Source organism: Bison bison, unplaced genomic scaffold (assembly GCF_000754665.1).
Source record: "Bison bison bison isolate TAMUID 2011002044 unplaced genomic scaffold, Bison_UMD1.0 scf7180017864143, whole genome shotgun sequence".
Taxonomy (NCBI): domain Eukaryota; kingdom Metazoa; phylum Chordata; class Mammalia; order Artiodactyla; family Bovidae; genus Bison; species Bison bison.
The window spans coordinates 5,894,228-5,917,673 of record NW_011494715.1 but is presented as its reverse complement, the minus strand read 5'-3'; the positions used below and the strand labels follow the sequence as shown (position 1 = coordinate 5,917,673).

Genomic DNA, 23,446 nt, shown 5'->3' with positions numbered 1-23,446 from the left:
GAATCTGTCTACACACTGCTGCTGCTGCCGCTGCTGCTGCTGCTAAGTCGCTTCAGTCGTGTCCGACTCTGTGCGACCCCAGACATAGCAGTCCACCAGGCTCCCCCGTCCCTGGGATTCTCCAGGCAAGAACACTGGAGTGGGTTGCCATTTCCTTCTCCAATGCATGAAAGTGAAAAGTGAAAATGAAGTCGCTCAGTTCTGTCTGACTCTTAGCGACCCCACGGACTGCAGCCCACCAGGCTCCTCCATCCATTGGATTTTCCAGGCAAGAGTACTGGAGTGGGGTGCCACAGCATAGGATAAAGAAACTGACTGTGAGGGTGTGGGGAAATGGCAACTCTCATTGACACTGGGCCGGTGAAAATGAAAGACGAAAACGAACACTGAATCAAAATTTGAAATGTGCATATATAGCAATTTTACCTAAGAAACTGACACTAGGCAAACACCGAGATGGGTGCAAAAAAATATAAATAAAAATATGTTCTCTTCAGCATTGTATGGGACAGTAGGGAACAAAAACCAAAATGTCCAAAGAGGAATAAATCCACACAATGTAATCCTATAAAAAGATCCAAAGTGAGCTTGCTGCTGCTGCTGCTGCTGCTAAGTCACTTCAGTTGTGTCTGACTCAGTGCGACCCCACAGACGGCAGCCCACCAGGCTCCCCTGTCCCTGGGATTCTCCAGGCAAGAGTACTGGAGTGGGTTGCCATTTCCTTCTCCAATGCATGAAGGTAAAAAGTGAAAGTGAAGTCACTCAGTCCTGTCCGACTCTGAGCGACCCCATGGACTGCAGCCTACTGGGTTCCTCCATCCACGGGATTTTCCAGGCAAGAGTACTGGAGTGGGGTCCCATCGCCTTACAAATATTCAAAATGGAAAGGCTTGTGACAGACACAGTCATCTCATTATCTGTATTTCCCTTTGCCCTTTCATAGGAAAACCCCAAATCGCAGGTGGAATTCTAGCCACTTGGAATAAAGATTCCCCGGTCTTGGGACTTCTCTTATGGTCCAGTGGCTAAGACTCTGCTCCTAATGCAGGAGGCCTGGGTTTGATCCCTGGTCAGGGAACTAGATCCCACATGCTGCAACTAAGATCCTTCACAGCCAAATAAATAAACAAATAAGATTTACCAGTCTCTCTTGCAACTAGATGTAGTCATTTAACTAAATTCTAGCCAAGAGGAATATATTGAGGTGTGCATGCAACTTTGAGAACCAACTACAGGGAAGGAGCATGCCTTTCCTTGCTCCTCCCTCCCTCCTGTGTATGCGTGTGTGCTCAGTCATGTCGGACTGTTTGTGCCCCCATGGACTGTAGCCCGCCAGGCTTCTGTGTCCATGGAAATTTCCAGGCAAGAATACTGGAGTGGGTTGCCATTTCCTACTCCAGGGGACCTTTCTGACTCAAGGATCGAACCCATGTCTCCTAGCACCACCTGGAAGCCTCACTCCTGCTGACTAGAAAAAGGATGTGATGGCCCAAGCTGGTAAAGTCACACTGGATCACAAACAGTAAGCCACACTTTGAAGATGGTGGGGACCTGGACTCTTTACACCTGGACTTCCTTCGTAAGAAACAAACAACTGAACTGTTTCAGCCATGTTACTTCAGGCTTCTTATCTCTCAGAGCTGAATCGAATCCTAACAGATTCACAGCATGAGACAGTCTGAAGGGTATCAGCGCACACATCTGTTGGGGACCAGAGTGAGGTACTCCGCCCGTGGCAAAGGTTATGAGGAAGGAGGCTCGACATACACAAAGGCGGGATCGAGCCTCAGGAGTCCCCCTGGAAATCCTCGAGCATCTACCCCCATAACCAGAGCCTGCCTACTACTTTGTGCTCTCACCTACACCTCTGACTTTACGGGGGTCTGTCCCCCACCACATCTTTCAGAGAAGGAGTTAACTTAGAGCTTCAGTTAATAAAAACTCCTGGGCATGACAAGAGTGTTTTAACCTACAAACTCCTCTGAAGGTTCTCTAGCCTGCCTGACAGGCTTGTCCGGCCACATGTGATTGCTCACAGCCTCCCAACCGTGAGAGGCACGAGATGCTTTAAACCTTCTAAAAACAGGTTCCTTAGAAAAGTTAGAAAACTATTAGTATAAGTATAATGGGCTGATTAGAAATTGTATTGGTGAAGGGTTTTTTCATTTGTTGAGCCAATGTTTGTTGCTAAGTCTCCACATCCCCTGCCCTTACACACATTAATGAATATATAGAAGAAATAAGTATTAACCTTTGATATTAATCACGTTAGACCTTAGGCTAAGTAAATTCTTTCCTTAACTAAAACCCACTACACCCTCACCCTATAGGAATGTAACTTTATTTGGGTGGCGTCTGTTTTAAGAATAATCACCCTTGGAGAAATAAGTGTCCTGGTTGACTGACCACTGTCACAAGGAAAGGGTCATAAATTGTCAGCAGGACCCCTGGCCAGAAGATGATGTAACACCCCTAAGACCTCAGTATACATTTGGATGAAGCACCTGACTTTTATAAAAGTCAGGACTGCTGACCCCGCGTGACTTTTGCGTAACATCTCAGTGTATAAAAGTAGACCATGGAAAATAAAGAATTGGGATCAGTTTCTTGAAATACTGGTCTCCCCATGTCTCTCTCTCTCTCTCACTCTGGCTGAGTCTCCATCTGGAGTGCGGAACCCACCAAGCTTACTAATTTTGCTTGGGCTTCTAAGATCCGACCGGGGAGGCCTCAGTGTCTCCTCTCCTTCGGGAGAACGGAAGGACACCTGTGGCCTACGTAAGTGGTGCAAGCTTCTTGTCTTGAAGTTTTATTGGTCTCCCGTGTAAACCAAGCTACTCAGCCTCTTTTCTCCACTGAATTTTCCTACTGAGCTATCCTCATTCTATTACTCCTTACATCTCTAATTAATATCTAATTGAATCTATTGTATCCTGATCCTCGCCGACGCCGTCCCCGCTTCGAACTCCCTCGATCAGCCGAGGCTGGACCCCTGCACACATCCATCACAGGAGATTAGAGACCAGAATCTGACACGGTGATTACTCCAGGTGGTGAGATTCGGGCGAGTTTTTTTCTTTTTATATCTTTCAGTTATATTCAGAAAAAAATGTATGAGTATGTATTGGTTCTATAATAGAGCTATCTTTATTTTGAGAAAATATTTCTAAAAATTCAAGTGAATTAAACAAGTTTTCTTTTATTTTGTCCCTGTGAAGAACTGTTACTTTAGCTAGATGGATTGCTTTTTAAAAGAAGCCACGTTGTCTCAGCCGACAGTCTCCCACTGAACAGAAGCAGCTTGCCTGGCCCAGAAATAGGTTGTGCCAGGCTGAATTTCTCAGGGTTCCCTCAAGAAAACTACAAGGAGATGGTAATCCCGCAGGCACTTGGCCAGTCCTCTCCCAAGCTGCTATTTATGGCCGGGTGACACAGTTTAACCAGCAAGCCATCAATTTCATCCTTCGAAACTTTCAGGTCAACAAAATGCTGAGTTACAGAAGCCAGGCACAAGAGAACACACTCAGATGTATAACCAGATACAAATTTACCAACCGTATGCACACATGACATGCTTGCTACTTCTATTGTCAGAAAATTTTATTTAAAAAAATATCCTGAGGACAGCATCACACTTTTTTTTGGAAACTTCTCTCTATTCAACCTATTGATGTGACCAAGAATATTCTAGGAATTCATCCGTTCTGCGGGAATGGGGCCTTCCCCACCTCTTTCTCCATAAAGAAGAACGTCAAGGAATCAGTGAGGGTCTCTGATCTCTTTTTCCACTCTGGACAATTCTTACATGGTGACCAGCGACTGAACCCACTGATTCTCGGGATCCCTCTCATTTTCTGATGTATTCACAACTTCTGTTACTGTTCATAAGGTCCCTGTAAAGGTGCTTAGTTTAGACAAATCTTGTCCTAAGTAGGTAATTCTGACTCTGATTTACTTTGATGCGTTTGTTAAGCTCCTTAATGCCTCTTGTTTTGATTTCACTTTAAAAAATATTTTCTGTAACTGCAACAAATCATCTTTTTTGATTTCACATTTCAAAGCTTTTAACTGTGTAAAATACAGTTCTTCTAACTCCTCTGTCCTAGGTTTCTGAAGGGATGAATTTAAAGCTTTGGGTGTGTAAACATTCTTAAACATCTCTGAAACAACTTCTTTAAAAAAAAAAAAAATCCTTACTCTTACTTCCCAAACCAGTAGGTCTCACATTGATACTCCACCACTGTGGCTTCAATCTGCCTTTCTAACTTTCATTCCAGCAAGTCTGTCCCTGTCCCTGTCCCTAACTGCAGTGAGCTAGAGCTCCAATCACATGTACGAAAGTGAAGCCTCTAGTCGTGTCTGCCTCTTTGTGACCCCATGTACTGTAGCCCACCAGGCTCCTCTGTCCATGGGATTCTCCAGGCAAGAGTACTGGAGTGGGTTGCCATTTCCTTCTCCAGGGGATCTTCCCAACCCAGGGATCGAACCTGGGTCTCCTGCATTGCAGGCAGACACTTTACCATCTGAGCCACCAGGGAAGTCCAATCGCACGTATAAACATGGATAAATCCTTCAGATGTTAATAACACATATGATAACAATGTTGATATTCTAAAGTCATGAATTAGAAGAATGTGAGGGACAGAAATGTGTTCATTTTGGTACACACTGCTACAGAGCAAAAAACGTATTAAATTCCATATGCACAGTATCTGGAAAATGGAACACATTATTTGGAGAACGGAACACTCACTTCCAAATCTTTTTTTAAACCACCCTACTGATACATGACTGGTATGTGAAAAGGTGTATGTATTTAATGTAAATAGCCTGCTGAGCTTGGTGATAAGCATACACTTATGAAACCATCACCACTATCAAGTTTATAAACATATCCCTCACCTCCCAAAGTTTCCTCTCACTTATGACTATTATTATTATTTTTTGTGCGCTGGGGGTGGTGGTGGTGGGGAAGAAGATAAGAACTATGAACAAAACCCAAATCCCTTAACGGTTCCATCTACCTTCCTCCTCCAACTTATTTATAAGCCAAGATATTTCCAAGGCCAGCTCAAATTTTACTTCTCTAGGAAATTTTGATTCTCGGGATGGAATTCACCTCATAATCCTCTTCCCAGGCAGTGCTAGTGGTAAAGAACCCGCTTGCCAATGCAGGAGACATATGAGACAAGGGTTCGATCCTTGGGTCGGGAAGATCCCCTGGAGGGCATGGCAACCCACTCCAGCATTCTTGCCTAGAGAATCCCATGGACAGAGGAGCCTGGCGGGCTATAGTCCACAGGGTTGCAAAGAGTCAGACACGACTGAAGCGTCTCAGCACACGTGCACAGTCAGTAAAACCTCACACACTCAGGCACACACGTAAACAGCGTACACAGGACATTCACCTACGGTTTATTAAGTGATGAGTTACGGGAGGGAAGGTCTATGTCTTACTCATCTTTTGTTTGCCCTACGGCACCTAAGAGGTTTTGATTTAATAAAAGATAGTCATTTAACAACATTTATTGGATTGTATAGACAAACGGGAATTTTGATTGGTTTCTCTTAACTGTTAGTTTTAACTACCCCATAGTTAGTTGTTCATCAAGTTTCTTCCTATTGGATCTATGCAGCTTGAATCAAATGCAGCTTAAAATAAAAAGCCACTGCCTAGGGCTCTGAACTCCTCTCTGTTTCTTCAGGTTTTTTATTTTTTGGTGTGGTAATTATGTTTATTTTAACAGACAATTTGTTTACATTTCTTGCCTTTATCAGGCCTGTCTCTTAAGTACAGAGAAACTATTTCTGGCTGTTCTGCTTTCCAAGGAAACCAGGCAATTTTCTTCTAAGGTCATGGAATTCTTTTACTTCCACAAGTCTGCTCTGCAGCACCTAAGACTTGCAGTTATAAAAACCATTGTTTTCTCAAAAGTCTGGAAATGGCCTGCAAGATATAATTAACTACCTGGAACAAACAATATCACACAAATAGATCTTCCCCTCAGAAAATAACTGTTGGCTTATGTGAAAACAATCTCACTTTTTTTTAGTGACTAGAAAATTTTGGAGCAAGAAAGCAGTATGTAAATTCAAATACACAAAAGTTTCAAGCCAGAAATCAATATAACAGTTTATATGTTCAGTTCAAGCAGCATGTCCACATATCAGAAATAGAACAGAAACGCCTATTCCAATAGAAACGCCTACCACCCCCGCTCCTATTCCAAACTATAAGCCAATGTAATTACACTATTGGAGTGGGGGATGAGGAATGAGATCAAAAATATTATCTGCCAAGTTACACACTTGAAAACCTAAAAGAATTAAATGGAAAAAGTATTAAATTTCAACATAAGAAAATTCAACAAAGCGCTGTGTAGAGAAAGCAAAAAAGAAATACCCTTCTTATAAGTGAACAATGCAGGGAAAGATTCCAATTATAGCAATAACCAAAAAGACATGTTTAAAACCGGGTTTAGATAAAGGAAAAAGACATTTCTTGTTCTTAGATTCAATGATATGATGGAAGAAATAAGTCAATTCTCTCTTTAAATTTTGTAAATTTAACCTGATTCCAAGGAAAATATGAAAAGAATTTTATTGGAAACTCATCATTCTGAATTGCATATGAAAAAAAAAAAAGAGTAGTCTGGAAAATTCTGAAGTGAAGAAAAATGGATGGGCACAAGTACCACCACATATTAAAATACATTATAAAGCTACAGAAGGTAGAACAGTTGAAAAGTGAAGTATGAATTGATCAAGCGGGGGAGGAGAGAGAGGAGAAGGAAAGGGAAATAAAGATGCTTTTCTAAACATATGAAGAGATGTTCCATGTCTTACATAATGAGAGAAAAATAAGTATAATGACATATCTTTTTTTTTTTTTTTTCACTTCCCAGGGAGGAAAAAAAATTAGACAGCTTGATGATAATGCTGTAGTGGTGAGCTGGGATATAGTTGCCAGCAAGAGTGTAATCTGCTAAGTCACTATGGGGGCATTTTGACAACAAAATGAAATAAAAGAATGCATATACCTTTTGAAATGTACCCTACAGATATGCTTCCAAAGATGGTCACAAAAGAGATTATCTATGCAACACGATTTCTAATTGCAAAAGGACTGGAAATAACCTAATGCTCACAGAGGAAGGTTTGGTTAGATAAATTATGGTATGAATACCTAAACAACAAAACACTATGCCACTGATTTTTTTCTAGCAATAGTTTGAAAATATTTTTGAGATGTGTTGATACTAATTTCACATGCTATGTATTATGGTTTATATTAGCAACAAAAACCATGCCCTAATCTTTAACAGTGAAAGACTTTCAAATAGTTGGGAGGGATGTATGTGGGGGAAATTGAACTCTACCTTTGAGCCTAACATCCTGATTCTGAACTCCTCCTTTAGACAATGAAAAGACAAAGTTTCTGGTAGAAATATTCAAAAAAAAAAAATTGAAAGGAGTATTGAAACTCTTTCATTGTTGAGAATGAAAGTATCATGAAAACAAATGACCCAGGATCTTGTTAAACTTATTAAGTATGCATATGGAGTGTTCATTTTAAAATGAAGCTGCTCTAGATACTGATATGAAATGATCTCTAAAACGTATTTCTAACTTAAAGAAAAAGAAACACGCAAAACTAGAGAGGGAAGTACCTTAACTTTTATGTAAAAAACAAAGGGATGCAAATTACGCAAATGTGTATATTTCCACAGAATCTCTCTGATGTATACACAGGAAACTGACAACTGAGATTGCTCTTGGGGAGAAAGATAAAGGTGGTAAGGGATCTTTTTTCTTTTAAAACTTGTGTACAGGCTTTTTTTTTAGTTAAACAATATGCATGTATTACCCCTATCTTAAAAAAAAAACCCAAAAGACGCTCAAAATCACTAAACAGTAGGGAAATGTAAATCAAGACCATAGTGAGATAGCAACTAAACAGTAACAGTGGATGTGAAGCACTAAGTCACGTCTGGCTGGACTCTCTGAGACCCCAGGAACTGTAGCCCACCAGGCTCCTCTGTCCGTGGGATTCCCCAGGCAAGAATACTGGAGTGGGTTGCCATGCTCTTCTCCAGGGGGTCTTCCTGACCCAGGGATGGAACCCACGTCCCCTGCTGAGCCAAGGGGGAAGCCCTGATGGCCCACAGCCTTTAGGATGGCTTTATCTAAACAAAGAGCAAATGACAAGTGTGGGCCAGTTGTGCAGATGTGGAGAATCAGGATCTCTGTGCAATGCTGGTGGGGATGCACTGAATAAAATGCGCAGGTACGGACACTACTGGAGACAGCATGCTGCTTCCCCAGAAAGTGAAACTTAGAACTACCGTATGATCCAGCAATTCAACTGCTGGACATACACCCAAAGATCTGAAAGCACAGACTTGAATAGATACTTGCACACCTGTGTTCACAGCAGCTTTATCCACAGCAACCAAAAGCTGGAAACAAGCCAAGTGTCTATCGACAGATGAGTGGATAAACAGTATATGGTATTCAACCCTAAAAAGGGGAGAAATTGACACAGGCCACAACACGGGTGAACCCTGAAGATACGATGCCAAGTAGTGTCTGGAAACGGATGGTGGGGCTGTGCAACAATGTAAGTGTGCTTAAAGCCACTGAGTTCAGTTCAGTCGCTCAGTCGTGTCCGACTCTTTGCGACCCCATGGACTGCAGACTGCCAGGCCTCCCTGTCCATCACCAACTCCTGGAGTTTACTCAATCTCACGTCCATTGAGTCGGTGATGCCATCCAAGCATCTCATCCTCTGTCATATCCTTCTCCCTCCACCTTCAATCTTCTCAGCATCAGAGTCTTTTCACATGAGTCAGTTCTTTGCATCAGGTGGCCAAAGTATTGGGGAGTTTCCAGCTGAAAGGTACACTTAAAAATGGTTAAAATAGTAAATCCTATGTTGTGTATATTTTATCACAATTAAAAAAAATGTAATGCACAAATAGAAAATCTGAAGAGAACTATAGCAGGTAAAGAAATGGATACAGCTGATTAAAAATCTTCCCAGAAAAGCCCAGGCCCAGATGACTTCACTGATGAAGTCTACCAAGCATTAAAAGAGAAAATAATACCAATTCTCACACAAACTCTTTTGGAATACAGAGGAGAGAGTACTTCCCAACTCATTCTGAGAGAACAATATTACTGATATGAAAGCCAGACAAAGACATCAGAAAAATACTACAGACCAATTTCTCTCATGAATATATATGCAAAAACCATCAACAAAATATCAGCAAACCAAATTCAGCAACATCAGCAAAGGATTTTACTTCATGATCAAGTGGTAATTATGCCTGGAATGTAACACTGATTTAACATTCAAAATTCAACAAAGGTAATATACTATATTAATATAAAAAAGGACAAAAACCACATGATCCTCTTGATACACATAGGAAAAATATTTGATAAAATCCAAGACCTATTCATGATAAAAATGATCAACCAACTAGGGCTAGAAGGGAACATCCTGAACTTGATGAAGGTATCTATAAAAAAACCCTACAGCTCAGGACTTCCCTGTTGGTCCAGTGGTTAAGAATCTTCCTGCCAAATGCAGGGGACACGGGTTTGATCCCTGGTCCAGGAAGATCCCACATACCTTGGGGCAACTAAGTCCATCTGCCCCAGTTACTGAGCCAACGCACCCCACAGCCCGTGATCCGCACCGAGAAGCCACCACACTGGGAAGCCCGCACGCCCAACCAGAGAAAAGCCTGAGCGTCCATGAAGACCCCCACCCCCATAAATAAGCAAAACCCTACAGCTTCTCCCATCCTCAGAGGTGAAAGGCTGAATGCTTTCTCCCGAAGACTGGGAAGGGGGAAAAGACTGGCACCCCCGCTTGCTCCACTTCCATTCAGTATTGTATTGGAGGTTCCGGCCAGTGCAAACAAGCCAGAAAAAGAAATGAAAACATGGAGAAATCAGAAATTAACACTTCTGTCCACACAGTATTAACAGTCCCAAAGTGGAAACAATCCAAATATCTATCGACATGGTACATGGATATACAAAATGTGACATGTTCACGTAGAGCATGACTGAGCAATACCTGCTGGAAGTCAGACACCTAAGACTGTGCATCACATGAGTCAATTCATATGAAATGACCAGAAAGGGCAAATCTACAAGACAGAGGGCAGATTAGTGGCTGCCTGTGCCTGGAGGTAGTTATGAGGATTGCTAATGGGCTCGAGGGATCTTTCTGGAGCGATGAAAATATTCTAAAACTGGATTGTGGTGGCTGTTGTACAACTTTGTAAATTTACTGAAAGTCACTGCATAGTATCTTTTAAATGTATGAGTTTTGTTGTATGTTAAGTATACCTCAATAAAGCTATTTAAAAAAAAAATGCAAAAGAAGGACTTCCCCGGTAGCAGAGTGGATAAAAATCTGCCTGCCAATGCAGGGGACATGGGTTTGATCCCTGGTCCGCATGCCTTGGGGCAACTAAGTGCCACAGCACTGAGCCTGCATGTTGCAATTACTGAAGCCTGAGCATCGGAGCCTGTCCACTGCAGCGAGAGAAGCCGCTGCGATGAGAAGCCTGCACACCGCAACTAGGGAGGAGCCTCACTCACTAGAGAAAGCCCACGTGCAGTAACGAATAATAATAATTATTATAAAAAGTTTAAAAATTAAAAATGCAAAAAAGTAACAATTATAATATCTTTTACATTAATACTACTGCTTGTTTACCTGTATTTTCACAGGCTGATTAAAAAAAATGAGAAGACTTACTAAATTAGAGCATCTAATTATGCATTTCTCTATTTTACTGGAAGAGAAAAATGCAGAAATAATGTATTCAGGAAAGGCCAATCTTTGCTTAAGCCATAAATTTGACGAGTAGATTATGTAAGACCTTTTATTATTCACCTTCCCTATCCCCTTCATAAGCATGAGTGATGAAAAATAAACTGTACCTTAAGGGCAAAAAGAGTGTTAGTTTTGCAATTTCTATTAAAGAATGGCTTTCTTTAACACCATCTATCTGATGATCTATCCATGAGAGAGCCAAAGTTCATCTGTTTGTGTTTTCTATAACTTTAACTGTTTTAGACCTTTAGGGCACTTCCTTCAGATATATGGTCCACTAGGACAATTGGAGAAGGCAATGGCAACCCACTCCGGTATTCTTGCCTGGAGAATCCCTGGGACGGGGGAGCCTGGTGGGCTGCCGTCTATGGGGTCACACAGAGTCGGACACGACTGAAGTGACTTAGCAGCAGCAGCAGGACAATTGAAACTTACTTACTATTCTCACAGTCAAGTTCCCATCACAGTGCAGTCTTGATCGCTGAGACCCTTGGAGCTCTCAAGCCAACTCCTTTCTCTTACAGTCTTTTCTGTTCCCCTTTATCCTCTCTGTTAGCATTCTTGCCTTTTTCTCAGGATCGCTGACAATTCTGACACCTACCCTTCTGACTTAGCCCTTCCTGACGCCCCATCTCCTAGCTTCATGTCACTGGTCATCCTCTTCTTTTCTGCAGGGTGTGGGGTCTCCTCTGCCACTGAGGCACGCCTGACCCAGCTGCTTCTCCGATCTGCCAGACCCCATAATACTGTCATAATAATTACTGCTGCCGTGCATCAGTGCTTTCAAAGCAACACCACAGGTTCTTTGAAAAGTTCCTTTTGAGGATTCTTATGGCCAATAAGTACATACTGCTATATTTAAAATGGATAACCAACAAGGACCTACTGTATAGCACAGGGAACTCTGCTCAATATTATGTGGCAGCCTGGAGGGGAGAGGAGTGAGGAGAGAATGCATACATGTACATGTGTGGCTGAGTCCCTTCGCTGTTCACCTAAATTAATCGGCTGTTTTGTTGTTTAGTTACCGAGCTGTGTCTGACTCTTTGTGACCCCATGGAATTAGCTTGCCAGGCTCCTCTGTCTATGGGATTCTCCAGGCAAGAATACTGGAGTGGGTTGCCATTTCCTTCTCCAGGGGGTTTTCTGGACCCAGGGATTGAACACAGGTCTCCTGCTATACTCCAGTATAAAATTAAAAGTTTAAAAAAAAAAAAGGATTCTTACAGCACCACCTTTTTATCTGAAGAGATCTGATACATTTTCCCACATCCACACATCACTACTGTAAGGACGTTTTACTAAATGTGGCTCAATCTAAGAGACGAGAGGATGTGAGAACTCATAAAGGAGACAGTTACATTAGTAAGACATATAGTTAAAGAAACAGATGACGTCCTTGGCAAGGGTGGGGAAATACATTCTCATACACTACTGGCACAATGGTTAAGCCAGAGGGCAAGCTGGCCATGTCTGTTACAACATCAAGGAGGTACCTTCTAGGATACCATTAAGGGCATTTTTGGGGGGCAACAGAGAGTGAGATGGTTGGATTCCATCACTGAATCAATGCACATGAGTTCAAGCAAACTCTGGGAGCTGGTAAAGGACAGGGAAGCCTGGCATGCAGCAGTCCATGGGGTCATAAAGAGTCAGACATGACTTAGTGACTGAACACCAACATTTAAAAAGTACTTGAGGGACCTCCCTGGTGGTCCAGCGGTTAAAAATCTGCCTTGCGATGCAGAGGACACAGGTGTGAACCCTGCTCAGGGCACCGAGGCCCTATTTGCCCAGGAGCAGCTAAGTCCACTGCTGCAACTACACCCTGGAGCCCAAACACTGCAACCAAGGAGTCCGTGCAGTGCAATGAAAGAGCCAGCCTGATGCACGAAGATCCTGTGTGCCGCAACTAAGACCCGACACATCCAGATAAATACATGAGTACTAAAAAAAATCTACTGACTCCAGGGCCCAGTGATATCTCTCCATCAGAAAGTTAACTGTAATGCTGTTGAGCTGCACAGTGGACCTGCTAGACTTTACTTCCCATAAAGGCAGGGAGTAAATCTGTCTTCTCCACTGGAACATACCCATTACCTTAAGCAATGCCTAGCACAGAGAAGGCAGGTGTTCAGGAAGATCTGGTGAATGAAGAAATGAGTGGTGATGATGACTGAAGAGCAGTTTCTGCCTGGACCTCAGCTGGTACTGGCTAAGCCAGGAGCGAACTTTCCATTGGGAATGCTAGTTCCGTGGCCATGCTGCACTCTTGGCCTAGACCTTCAAGTACCCTTTGCTGATCGTCAGAGCAAATGGCAGAGGAATCTGAGTACTCAGAGCAAACCGGTTACGAAACAAACGTGCCACTACAGTTAAAAGCAGCAGCAATGCTGTCATGCTCGTATTGTATGTCAGATTGTGTGTGTGTGCTCAGTCGTGTCAAACTCTTTGCAACTCCATGGGCTGTAGCCCCCCAGGTTCCTCTGTCCATGGGATTCTCCAGGCAAGAATACTGGAGTGGGTTGCCATTTCTTTCTCCAGGGGATCTTTCTGACTCAGGGATGGAACCGGGTCTCCTGGATTGGCAGGTGGATTCTTTACTGTCTGAACCACCAGGGAAGCCCTATTACATATACACAAATACAAAATTTTCCTTTTAATTCGTTACTCACCTTGGTGCGTGTATATATATATATTTTGCCTTAAGTATAAAAGGTTTAATCTTCAGAGTCACCATCAGGACTTAGAAATGCCCAAGAGTAAAATATCCAGTTTAATCCCAGAGCACAACTGAACAGTGGTCCAGCCTTATGTCAGTTTTCAGAGCTCGAGGAAAACATTCTCAGGGGAAAAAAACCCTATCATACTGAGGTGGTGACAGAAAGGGCCTTTCTAAAGCTTGAAATGATATTACACCACAGAGACACACGAGGGCGCTCTAATCAACTAGCAAGGAGAAACACAGAGCTAGTGAAACCAGGTTGACATTTTAACAATTGTACTGAAAGAGGTGAATTAAGTCCTGGTAAAATTATGTTTGTTATTTACAGCAAGCCATCTTCTGCTCCTGATCCAAAGTTTGAGAAGCCAAAAGGATTCTGCAAGTCTTAAAATTGCAAGAAGAATCCACTGCTCTCAGATCCAAGGTAAGAATTAAGCACATCCCTTCCTAATGTTTGTTAAATTGACCTTGAGGCAGGATTTGCCCCTTTCAAGCCAGTCTTTTCTTTCAAATCTACAATTCCACTTGGTGGTTTACCTGTCCTCAGCTGGAAGTGGCCCATGAATCCATTTCTTTGCTCCATCTGCTTTCTTAAGAAAAATGGTGAGTTATAAGTTTGCACCTCTCCATCCCCGCCCCCAAGCCAGTAGTAATGAAAGAGCATTTTGTACAAAAGGAGTCCAGACCACTGAAGAAAGTAACTCACGGCCTTATTGAGGTTTTAAATTCATAAAGACAACTACAGCATATAATTTTCTCCATCAAATTCAGAGTATAGCATAGAGCGAGCGTTTAAGTGACCTTTCTTTCAGATCTTTAACAAGAGAACAACAGAACTGCAGAAAGTCCTGGATTCTGAGGCAATCAGGCTCATTTTACTAAGGATCATCATTTATCTTAAAATCACATTCAAACTTTCGTCTCAGCAAAATTACAAATAATTCCATGTCATCGATCCTTGAGGTCAAATTCAATAGTTAAAATGCAAAGTATTAAAACTTTGAATGCCACGGGTATACTGTGGTTGTATAATACATCCTTATTGACTGAATAAACTAGAGGATTCTCTCCAGCTCTGGAACTATCTACAGGAAGCATGACAAATAATTCATTTTTGAACTGCTAGTTATTTTATTCACTTTAACGTTCATCTATTTGAATGACTAAATCCCTGGCCATGATGTTTCAAACTTGATTTCTGTCAATGAATTTGGGTTTTTGTGGGGGGACGGGGGCTCCCAAAGTCTTTTGTTAAAGATCCTGGTGAGTTCAATTTTCTATGCTTTGCTGAATTTGGCCATCAGGGTATACCCAATTAGGCTCCATCGATACTAAAAGGGGAATAGGCTCTAAAACGTGCTAATTTAGAGGATATGTTTCTAATTTTCCTGTTCTTTTCAAAGTTGTCCTGATTAATTGAAGATGAATTTTCCTCAAATAAAGTTGCCTGATATTACAAAGAAAAAATGAAAGTGTTAGTCACTCTCAGTCATGTCCAAATCTTTGCAATCTCATGGACTGTAGCCCACCAGGCTCCTCTGCCCATGGAATTTTCCAGGCAAGAATACTGGAGTGGGTTGCCATTTCCTACTCCAGGGGATCTTTCTGACACAGGCATCGAACCTGCATCTCGAGTTGCCTACACTGGCAGGTGGATTCTCCACTACTAGCACTACCCGGAAAGCCCAACTGTATGGAAAGCATGACAAAAAAGAAGTCCAACTTGCTGTCAATGTTTCTGAAACCACTTTGCTGTGTTGAAAGATACTCCTGTATTATAAATCATCAAGTACCAAATGAGTTTTAGTTATTAGGTGGATGAACAATAAAGAGGGAAGGAGTATAGACAGAACAATTCTTCTTCCTCTCAGGCACTTTATGGTTCTTAAAGGAAAAAAAATATTTCTACTTTTTCCACGTTTTCACATCTCTACATGAAGTAAGCAGGAGAATTTTACAAGCAAACCAAAGTATAAGTAAATCAAACCCTAACTCTGATACCCTCAGCAAATGAGTTGTTACAGGAGAAGAAACCTGCTTCCCACTTGCCTGCCTTCGCACCACACACATTAACCATGATTTATCTTTTATTGACGAAACATGGTCTGTGTTTCAACGATTTAGGTGCCAAGCTCTTTGGCTTCTCTCAGCTGAACCTTCTTCAAGGAAGGCCCGAGCCCACTTGACATTCTTATCAGTTCAAGAACTACCTTTCCAAAGGAGGTGTATCTGACTCCCCACACACCCCCAGTATCCTCTCAATCCCCAAACCCTGAACATGATGACTCCAGTTCACCCAGATGGAGGTGAATTATAATTTTTTCATTACTTTGTATCTTCTTCATTAGATTGCATGCTTCTTTAGGACAAGGGTGGTGACTTTCAATTCTGCATTTTGAAATGTTTGGAAAACTGACGCAAAAGCAAATTGACACTCTCAAGGTTTACTGATCTGTGTGCCCTTCTTCTAATAGAAACAGCTTTAGATAGAGACAGTTTTAGAACTGAATCCACCTTTCTTATGTTCTCTACCGTCTCAAAGAACAGCTGACACTGTGCAGAGTATATATGCCGGTACCCTGTGTGGGTACGTACACACGTACTTTGCAAAAGCATGCTCAAATAATTAAGAGAAACCTTTTGTTTTTCCTCAAAAACTTCAGAAAGTAAAGCCTGACAATACCTGGCTGCAGGAACATGACTTTTAAAGCCTGAGAAACAGCATCTCACACCTTCTCTACTCAAATTATGCTATTACTAATTCCAATTAATTAGTTGGAGTGAATTAATTAAACCTGTGCACACTGAGAATAAAATGGCTCAAAACAAAAGCCTGAGCAGCTTTCCTATAAGCCAAGCGTCTGAGTTTTCTTTTTTCTTTTTTTTCTGAGTTTTCTAATGCAAAACTTTTCCAGGTATCCTGGCATGTTCCATATAACCTTAGCTCACGCAGTCCCTGCTGCTGCTGCTGCTGCTAAGTAGCTTCAGTCGTGTCCGACTCCTAGCGACCCCATGGACTGCAGCCTACCAGGCCCCTCCGTCCATGGGATTTTCCAGGCAACAGTACTGGAGTGGGGTGCCACTGCCATTGCCTTCGCTCTATATTGTAACGCCATGTAACAGTTCCTCTCAGCCCATCTTATACAGAATTTAAGACTCAAACCATCCAAGATCACACTCTGACTTCGACCTCCTTTGAATGATCAAAGGCAGTTAGGAGTCTATAACAGAGAATTAAATAAGAGATTAAGATCCGCCTAGAATTTACCAAACTCTGTTCATGTTACCAAACCGTCTCAACAACTGTAAAAAGGAACGCTTAATCAAGTGTCAATCCCGTGGAAAGCAGTGTACCAATCAATTATAACACTCACGTGGCAGCTGAGAAAAAAATCAACCCTCGTTCGTAAAGTCCAACCTTGGTCCGTATGTGAAGAAAGGTGACAAGATTCAGCCTCTTATCTAACCAAAAGGGCCGCGCCAAGGGATGAATTACATCTAGCAGTTGTGAAGGGTCTGAGTTGGAATTCAAACTCAACAACATCAGCTTTCCTTGGTTCACCCCACCTTCTAGTTTCCCGCCACCCCTCGTCCGAGACGGTTGCCTTCCTAAGGTGGAAACGACGAATTCCAAAAGGATATGCCCTCCGATCTAAGAACGGGGACTCACCAGTTTCATGCTGGACTTTTCGCTGGTAAGAAGCAGTTCCTCGACTTCTCAAACCCAGAAAGCGTCTTCCGGTTCAATCTCCGCCACGGCCCCGCCGAGAGCATCGCGGGACATGCAGTCTTTTTTCCCTACGCCCGTTTCCCGGCGCATCATGGGAAATGTAGTCATCTCTCCGTGCATCATGGGAACCATGGTCATCTTTCCTTTTCCTCTCCTCTTAGAACGCCTCCTTCCGTCAGCTCAAATTCATCCGCGCCGCCAATTCATCCTCCGTCTTCACCCCAGCATGATATCATGTCCCTCATCTGGGCCCAGAATCCACGGTATTCTGGGATATGTAGTCCCTACGGCTCTGGCGCCCCTTTCCCCTCCTCCCTGTGGGAAGACGCACGGGCGCGGTACTTGCCGGGAACTGTAGTTCCTTGGGGCCTCCGGACGTAGAGTCTCGCACCTTTACTCAAGGGAGGCAAAAACTACAACTCCCAGGGCCGCCCGGTGGCAGCAGGTGGGAGCGGGGCTGTTGATATCAATATGGCGGTTGTCAGCCAGACAAAGACAGTCAGTCTGATGTGATTGAGACAAGGGAGGTTTTTCAGGGGGAGACTGGGAGATAGGGGCCTCCCCTCCCCCTTCTCCTCTTCCTGCGCCGGCCTCAACCCCTCCCCAGACCCCTCCCGACGGGCGCCCCACGCGGAAGACACCCCTCCCCCTCCCGTTTTCCCCTCCTCCCTACCTCAGACCTCAGCCCTTCGTACCGGGACGTTGGGGAGGGGGCTGTGCCGGGCGGAGAGAACTCAGCAAAGCATTCTGAGGTGAGTCGAGTGGTTTGGAAGCCTCAAATCTCTCCAGTCTCTTTCCTCACTTCTTTCTCTTCACGTTTTTTTTGGGGGGGGGGGGTGTGGGTGTTGGGGGGAGTAAGTGAGTGGGCTGGGGATGAGTGTCTTAAGCGGCCCAACTGAGAGGAGGGAGGAAGCGGAGGGTTTCGCGGGGGTGACCCGAACGCAGGGTCTGGGGTGGGGCAGTTTGTGGGGGCGGTAATTGAAAGGCGTCCGGTGCTCCCAACTCTTTTCTCCTGGTTGCCTCCCCAATGGGCGGAAGGTTTGAATCCTGGAGGTGGGGTCTCCAGTTTGGAGTTTGGGAAACTGTGAGGGGAATTTGAGGTGCGTGGGTTTGTTTGGGGTGCAGAGCTGTGTTTGAAACTGGGTGACGTGCACTCGGGCGATGGGTTAGCCTTGAATAAATGTCTCTGGAGAGGAAGTTCGGGAGCCGGAGTCGGAGCTTTTAGCTGGGCCTGGGCGGAGAGGCGTGCGCGAGGTGCGGCTCTGGGACCTCTGGGCTAGCGGAGCGGCGCGGGGTGGCCGCGGGGAGCAACTCGTTTGTGTCCCATCGGCGGCTCACACCCCTCCTCCCCTTCTCCCGGGACCCACCTCCACCCCAAACTCAGGGCAGGCGCCTCGGAGAGATGAGGTGCGGTAGAGGTGGCTTTTTGCATCCTCAAGTTGGTAGCTAGGTGGGAAAGGAAGAGTGTTCTTAATATTTTATTCCGGAACCGTGTTTTGGTTACACTATTGGGGCTACTTGGAAAGGAGTCCTCTACCCATCCTCACCCCGAAACCGTAGGTCTCGTTGGTCGTCTTCGCCTTCCATAGATGAAACATTACTTAAGATTCGGGGGCGGAGGGGTGGGGGTCGGGAGTGCCCACTCGTGTACGCGACCCTCTGTGTCTCCTGAAGACACGGAATGACTGTTGTGTATCCTGTGGTTGGGTGACTTATTTTCGTAGTAGGAAAAACTGTTGGAAATTGTTGAGGGGGGTGCGTGGGGACTCGCTAAAAGGCGCAGCTTGTATTTTTCTTCTACCCCACCCTGTTCTGCCTCGCATTTGGCTGAAAGCTGGTATGGAAGCGAGAGGAAACATTGGGTGAGTGAAGGGGAGAATGCACTTGGCATTACAAATACTGTACTATGGAAAGTTGAATGATGGTATAGAGTGATTACCGTTTTTATTTACCCTGAAGCTTTAAAAATCTTACGTATCATGTAGGGTAGAGTGATGTGACTAGTTAATTTCTATGGGATCCTGCAGGTGTAGAAACCTCTGCCGTCTCTCTCTGCCTGCCCGCCCTCCCTCCCTTCAGTGCTTCGTTTCTGTTCTGGCATGGTACATTTCTCTTCTTTGATGGACATGCTGCCTCCTGTGCCTGTTTCTTTAGTTGGTTCTATGTGGTTGTGCTTTTAGTGGTTTTGCTGTAAGATGCATCTTTCGATGAAGAGGACCTGCATTTGTTTTTAATTTGCATTTATTTCTCAGGTAATTATCACATCAAGATTGTAGTGCTTTGCGTTAAACTTATTTTAAAATTGCACAGCTGAGTTAGATCTAGTTGAGTTAAGTGTGTAAGTCAAGGTTGGGAAATTTGAATTCTGATTTCCCCCCTCCCCCCCGAGTTTCAATTGGAGTTACAAAGGGAAGAGGATTGCAACATCTCTTGTTTCTCACAGTCTTTAATATTTAAAAACATTACACCAGAAGAATTAACATAATTTGTACTTCTTTCACCCGGAAATGTAAGTTTTTCAATAACCATTTTTTTGTCATATATTTTTAGTATAATGAACTTTTAAATAAATTGGCATAATTTGTCTTTTCGACTGCTGAGAATTTAATGTATTTACATATTTGGCTTATCAGTTCTTGAACCTATCAGTAAAGGACCTTAGATACATTAAAAACTGGAAGTTACATCATATGTAATTATATGGTATGTTTTATAACCTGTGATTTGCAATTTCTGTGGTTGGTCATTTACACAGATAAGCTGACTTGTAAGTATGAGGTAGCATATTTATTTAGATTGACCTGAATAGAAAAAAAAGAATGTGTTTTTTCTAAATCTCAAACTTAGGATATACAATGTGTTGATACAAAGCTGACTTTTTAGTTTGTTATTAACTAGAATTTCCAGAATTATTTGTTTTAATCTTCTATTTTAGCCTGAAATATTACCTTTGCAAAAACTGGAGAAATATCCTGTATAACTCCATATAACAGTGTTTTTCTGCTTAAAGATATTCTACTAAATGGTGTCTTTAAATGTTCAATGATTATTTTATAAATAGAAAAACTAAAATGTTTGTTTAGAGTTGGAAAACTTTAAAATATAAGAATATATTCCCTTCCCCCTACCCTCATGTCAGATTTTGGTTTATTCTATGGAAATGCAAAGTTACTTACTGAGAAAAGCATTCATTAAACTTTTTCTGACTAGTGGTTTGGTTGAAGCCAAATATATTCCTTGCATTGGATGGGGTGATTCTGTTGCATTTCAGGCACTGAGCAATAAAATGATGTAAAGCCTTTACTGCAGGTTAAAGCATAAAACATTCTCAGCATGTGGAAGTCATATGGTTTACGAAAAAAGTAGAAAATCAGGGCATTGGTTCCTGTCCAGCTTAAAATTTCATCTGGTAACTGTGAAAGAGACACATTTATTTAATATGATTACTTCTAAAAATGTTGCCTATATAATGAGAAGTTGAAAATTCAAACTGTTTTTAACCAATCTGTTGCTAGTTTAGTGTACGGCGTGCTGTGAATACTGTGGTTGCAAATGTGCACCAAGGAGCCTTTAGGGGTCAGCTTTATCTCAATGTCTTTAGCGAGGCTTCATTTTTCACTGCTGTCTGAATAAATTTCAGTCTTCTTAGCACAGATCTTAGTTGAAGCATCTAATTGAAACTTAGTAGCTCGGTATTGGTAAGTTACAAATATATTGCAACAAACCTTTCCTTGGTTCATGTTTTGAAAAAAAAAGAAGTAACCAGTTTATGGCAGTTTTTGTAGCAAGTATTGATTGGATGGCATTGCTTGTTCCTGAAGATATTAAACACACTGGGAGTGTTTGTGCTTAATTTGTTCATTTTGGATCTTTTGATCATTATAGTGAGTCCATCCCACTTTTAATGTTTCAGGTGGTTTCTATGTTCCCTGTAAAACCATGTTTGCTTTTTCTATTCATTTCTTTGCAGTTCTTCTGGTATTTTTGTATGCAGATCTTAAAATTTGACTTATTTTTCTCGGGTATTAGAAATTTATCCTAGGATGTCACTTTTCATAAGTGAAAATTGGTATACTCTTCAACTTTTAAAAAAGGTTAACATTTATAGATAAACTTTAACAAGCTCAATGCAAGTGTGCTGGATTTTTTCGTTTTGTGTATCTGCTTTATTTAGGTTTTTTTTTTTACTTCCAGGTTTAATTTTATAGCTCCCTTTGCTGTTTGGCTAATTTATTCTTTGAACTGTTGGCGTTTACTTCTCAATTTACTAGAAGTTTATAAAAAAAGCTCTTTGAGTGGAAATCACAGGTTGTCTGAAGTGTCATATATGTACATTCACATATATAAAGCACCTTTATGTGTGCTTTTGTATGAAATTGGTATATACCTATCAGACATACAACCCATAGAAAAGAAATCTGAACCACAAGTAACAAGAAGCTTTAAAAAACTCAAGCTTGAAATCAGAGTTTGCACCACCACGTTTGTTCACATTATAGAAGTTATGGAGATTTTTAGTATTACTGCAAATCATGATTTTTGCAGATTCTGCCAAAGTCTGCTTCTTTCCAAAAGAAAACTAGTGGTATTGAAAATTTTCTCAAAATAATATTAATATGTGATTAAATTCCTAGATGCAGCACCCCCCTCTCCCCCTATCTGGTTACTCACTGGTCTTAGGTACCATCCTAAGTAAAAAGTACGAAGATTTTTTTCTGAGTGATTCGGTCATGTAAAACTTTTACAGTGAGCCTATTTAAATATGACCCAGTGTTTTTAGATAACTTGTTTTTGTTGATCTTAGATGAAATGAATTGGAAATTTACTAACATTGTTTTGGACACTTTCCAAGAGCATTTAGTTACTGGAAGGGCCTGGCTTTAGTGTTGTTTTTACCTTACAGTGGTAATAAGGTTGAAGTTATAGTAAGTTTTTTCAGTACATTTTTTTCATTGTTCGTTATAGTACATTTGTACATTATAGTACATTTTTTCAAAATGTAATATTTTACAGATCCTTGACTTAGACTATAAAAATAGTGGTTTTTTGTTTGTTTGTTTATTTGCATTTACAGACAGAAGAGAAAAACATAATTGATTTAACTTTGAAGTTATGAGTTGTTTTACTTTTTTTGAATCTCAGGAGTTATCTGCAGGCCCCTTCTAAGTGATAAAATGATTTTGATCCATTTAAAGGGCGTTTAGGTTTTCCTTAAATTTAGAGTGCTAAATATAAGAATGTTTGCTAAATCTCACAAACTCTAGCTTTTCTGTCCATGTTCAGTGATGGTCTGCGTGTGGTTTTATAGCTCTCTTTACTGTCTGCATATTAAACAATTAGTGTGGAGTTGCCTGGTGGCAGTAATTTTAAGTTATATAGTTACATTTTTAAAAGAGGATAAAGTCAGATGCTGTGCTGTTGTTGAGAAGAGGGTGATTTAATACTAAACCTTTCTGCTTTAAGGTTTTGATAAAGTAACAGGATCATTAAAATGTGCAGCTTTTGGTTTGGACCTGGTCAGTGAAGGCTTAGACTCATCCTCACTCTTCCTTTTCTAATCATGAAGTCAGGCTGAATTTTTCTCCTTTGTATCTGTCTATTCACTTGTTTTCATTCTATTGCTATTCCCTTAATTCGGGTCTTCGTCCTTTCTGTCTTTCCACAGCCCTTCTTAACTCATCTTCAGGTTTCCGGTTTGGTTTTTTTTTTTTTCTTTCATCCTTATGCTCCCACCTGAGCGATCTTGATAAAATAAAATGTGAATTTGCTTGTTAGTCATACTTGGCTTATAATCCTTAATTGGCCCCTTAGCCCTTAGGTAAAGGCATATTACCATTCAACCTGTTCCAAATCTTGGCTCTGCCCCATCCTAGCTGTGTGACCTTCAGTTCCGTTCAGTTCAGTCGCTCAGTCGTGCCTGACTCTTTGCGACCCCATGAATTGCAGCACACCAGGCCTCCCTGTCCATCACCAACTCCCGGAGTTCACTCAAACTCACATCCATTGAGTCGGTGATGCCATCCAGCCATCTCATCCTCTGTTGTCCCCTTCTCCTCCTGCCCCCAATCCCTCCCAGCATCAGAGTGTTTTCCAATGAGTCAACTCTTTGCATGAGGTGGCCAAAGTACTG

The 23,446-nt window shown here is 42.1% G+C and overlaps 2 protein-coding genes and 1 non-coding gene across 3 annotated transcripts in view; 1 reads left to right on the top strand and 2 right to left on the bottom strand.

Moving 5' to 3' along the window:
• The window catches only part of INTS9 (integrator complex subunit 9), a 126,671-nt gene extending 109,121 nt beyond the window's left edge, over positions 1–17,550 (bottom strand). The window contains exon 1 of the mRNA XM_010840286.1: positions 17,257–17,550. Coding sequence (XP_010838588.1) covers positions 17,257–17,265 — 9 coding nt within the window. The 5' untranslated portion in view covers positions 17,266–17,550. The remainder of the gene's footprint in view (positions 1–17,256) is intronic.
• Positions 4,467–4,538, bottom strand: TRNAC-GCA. Its single transcript has one exon. It is a non-coding gene; the product is annotated as a tRNA-Cys (tRNA).
• Positions 17,551–17,764: 214 nt separating the features above from the next.
• HMBOX1 (homeobox containing 1) overlaps positions 17,765–23,446 on the top strand; it is a 195,453-nt gene continuing 189,771 nt past the window's right edge. Inside the window, exon 1 of the mRNA XM_010840284.1 lies at positions 17,765–18,068. The gene's annotated coding sequence lies outside the window, so the exon portion shown is untranslated. The remainder of the gene's footprint in view (positions 18,069–23,446) is intronic.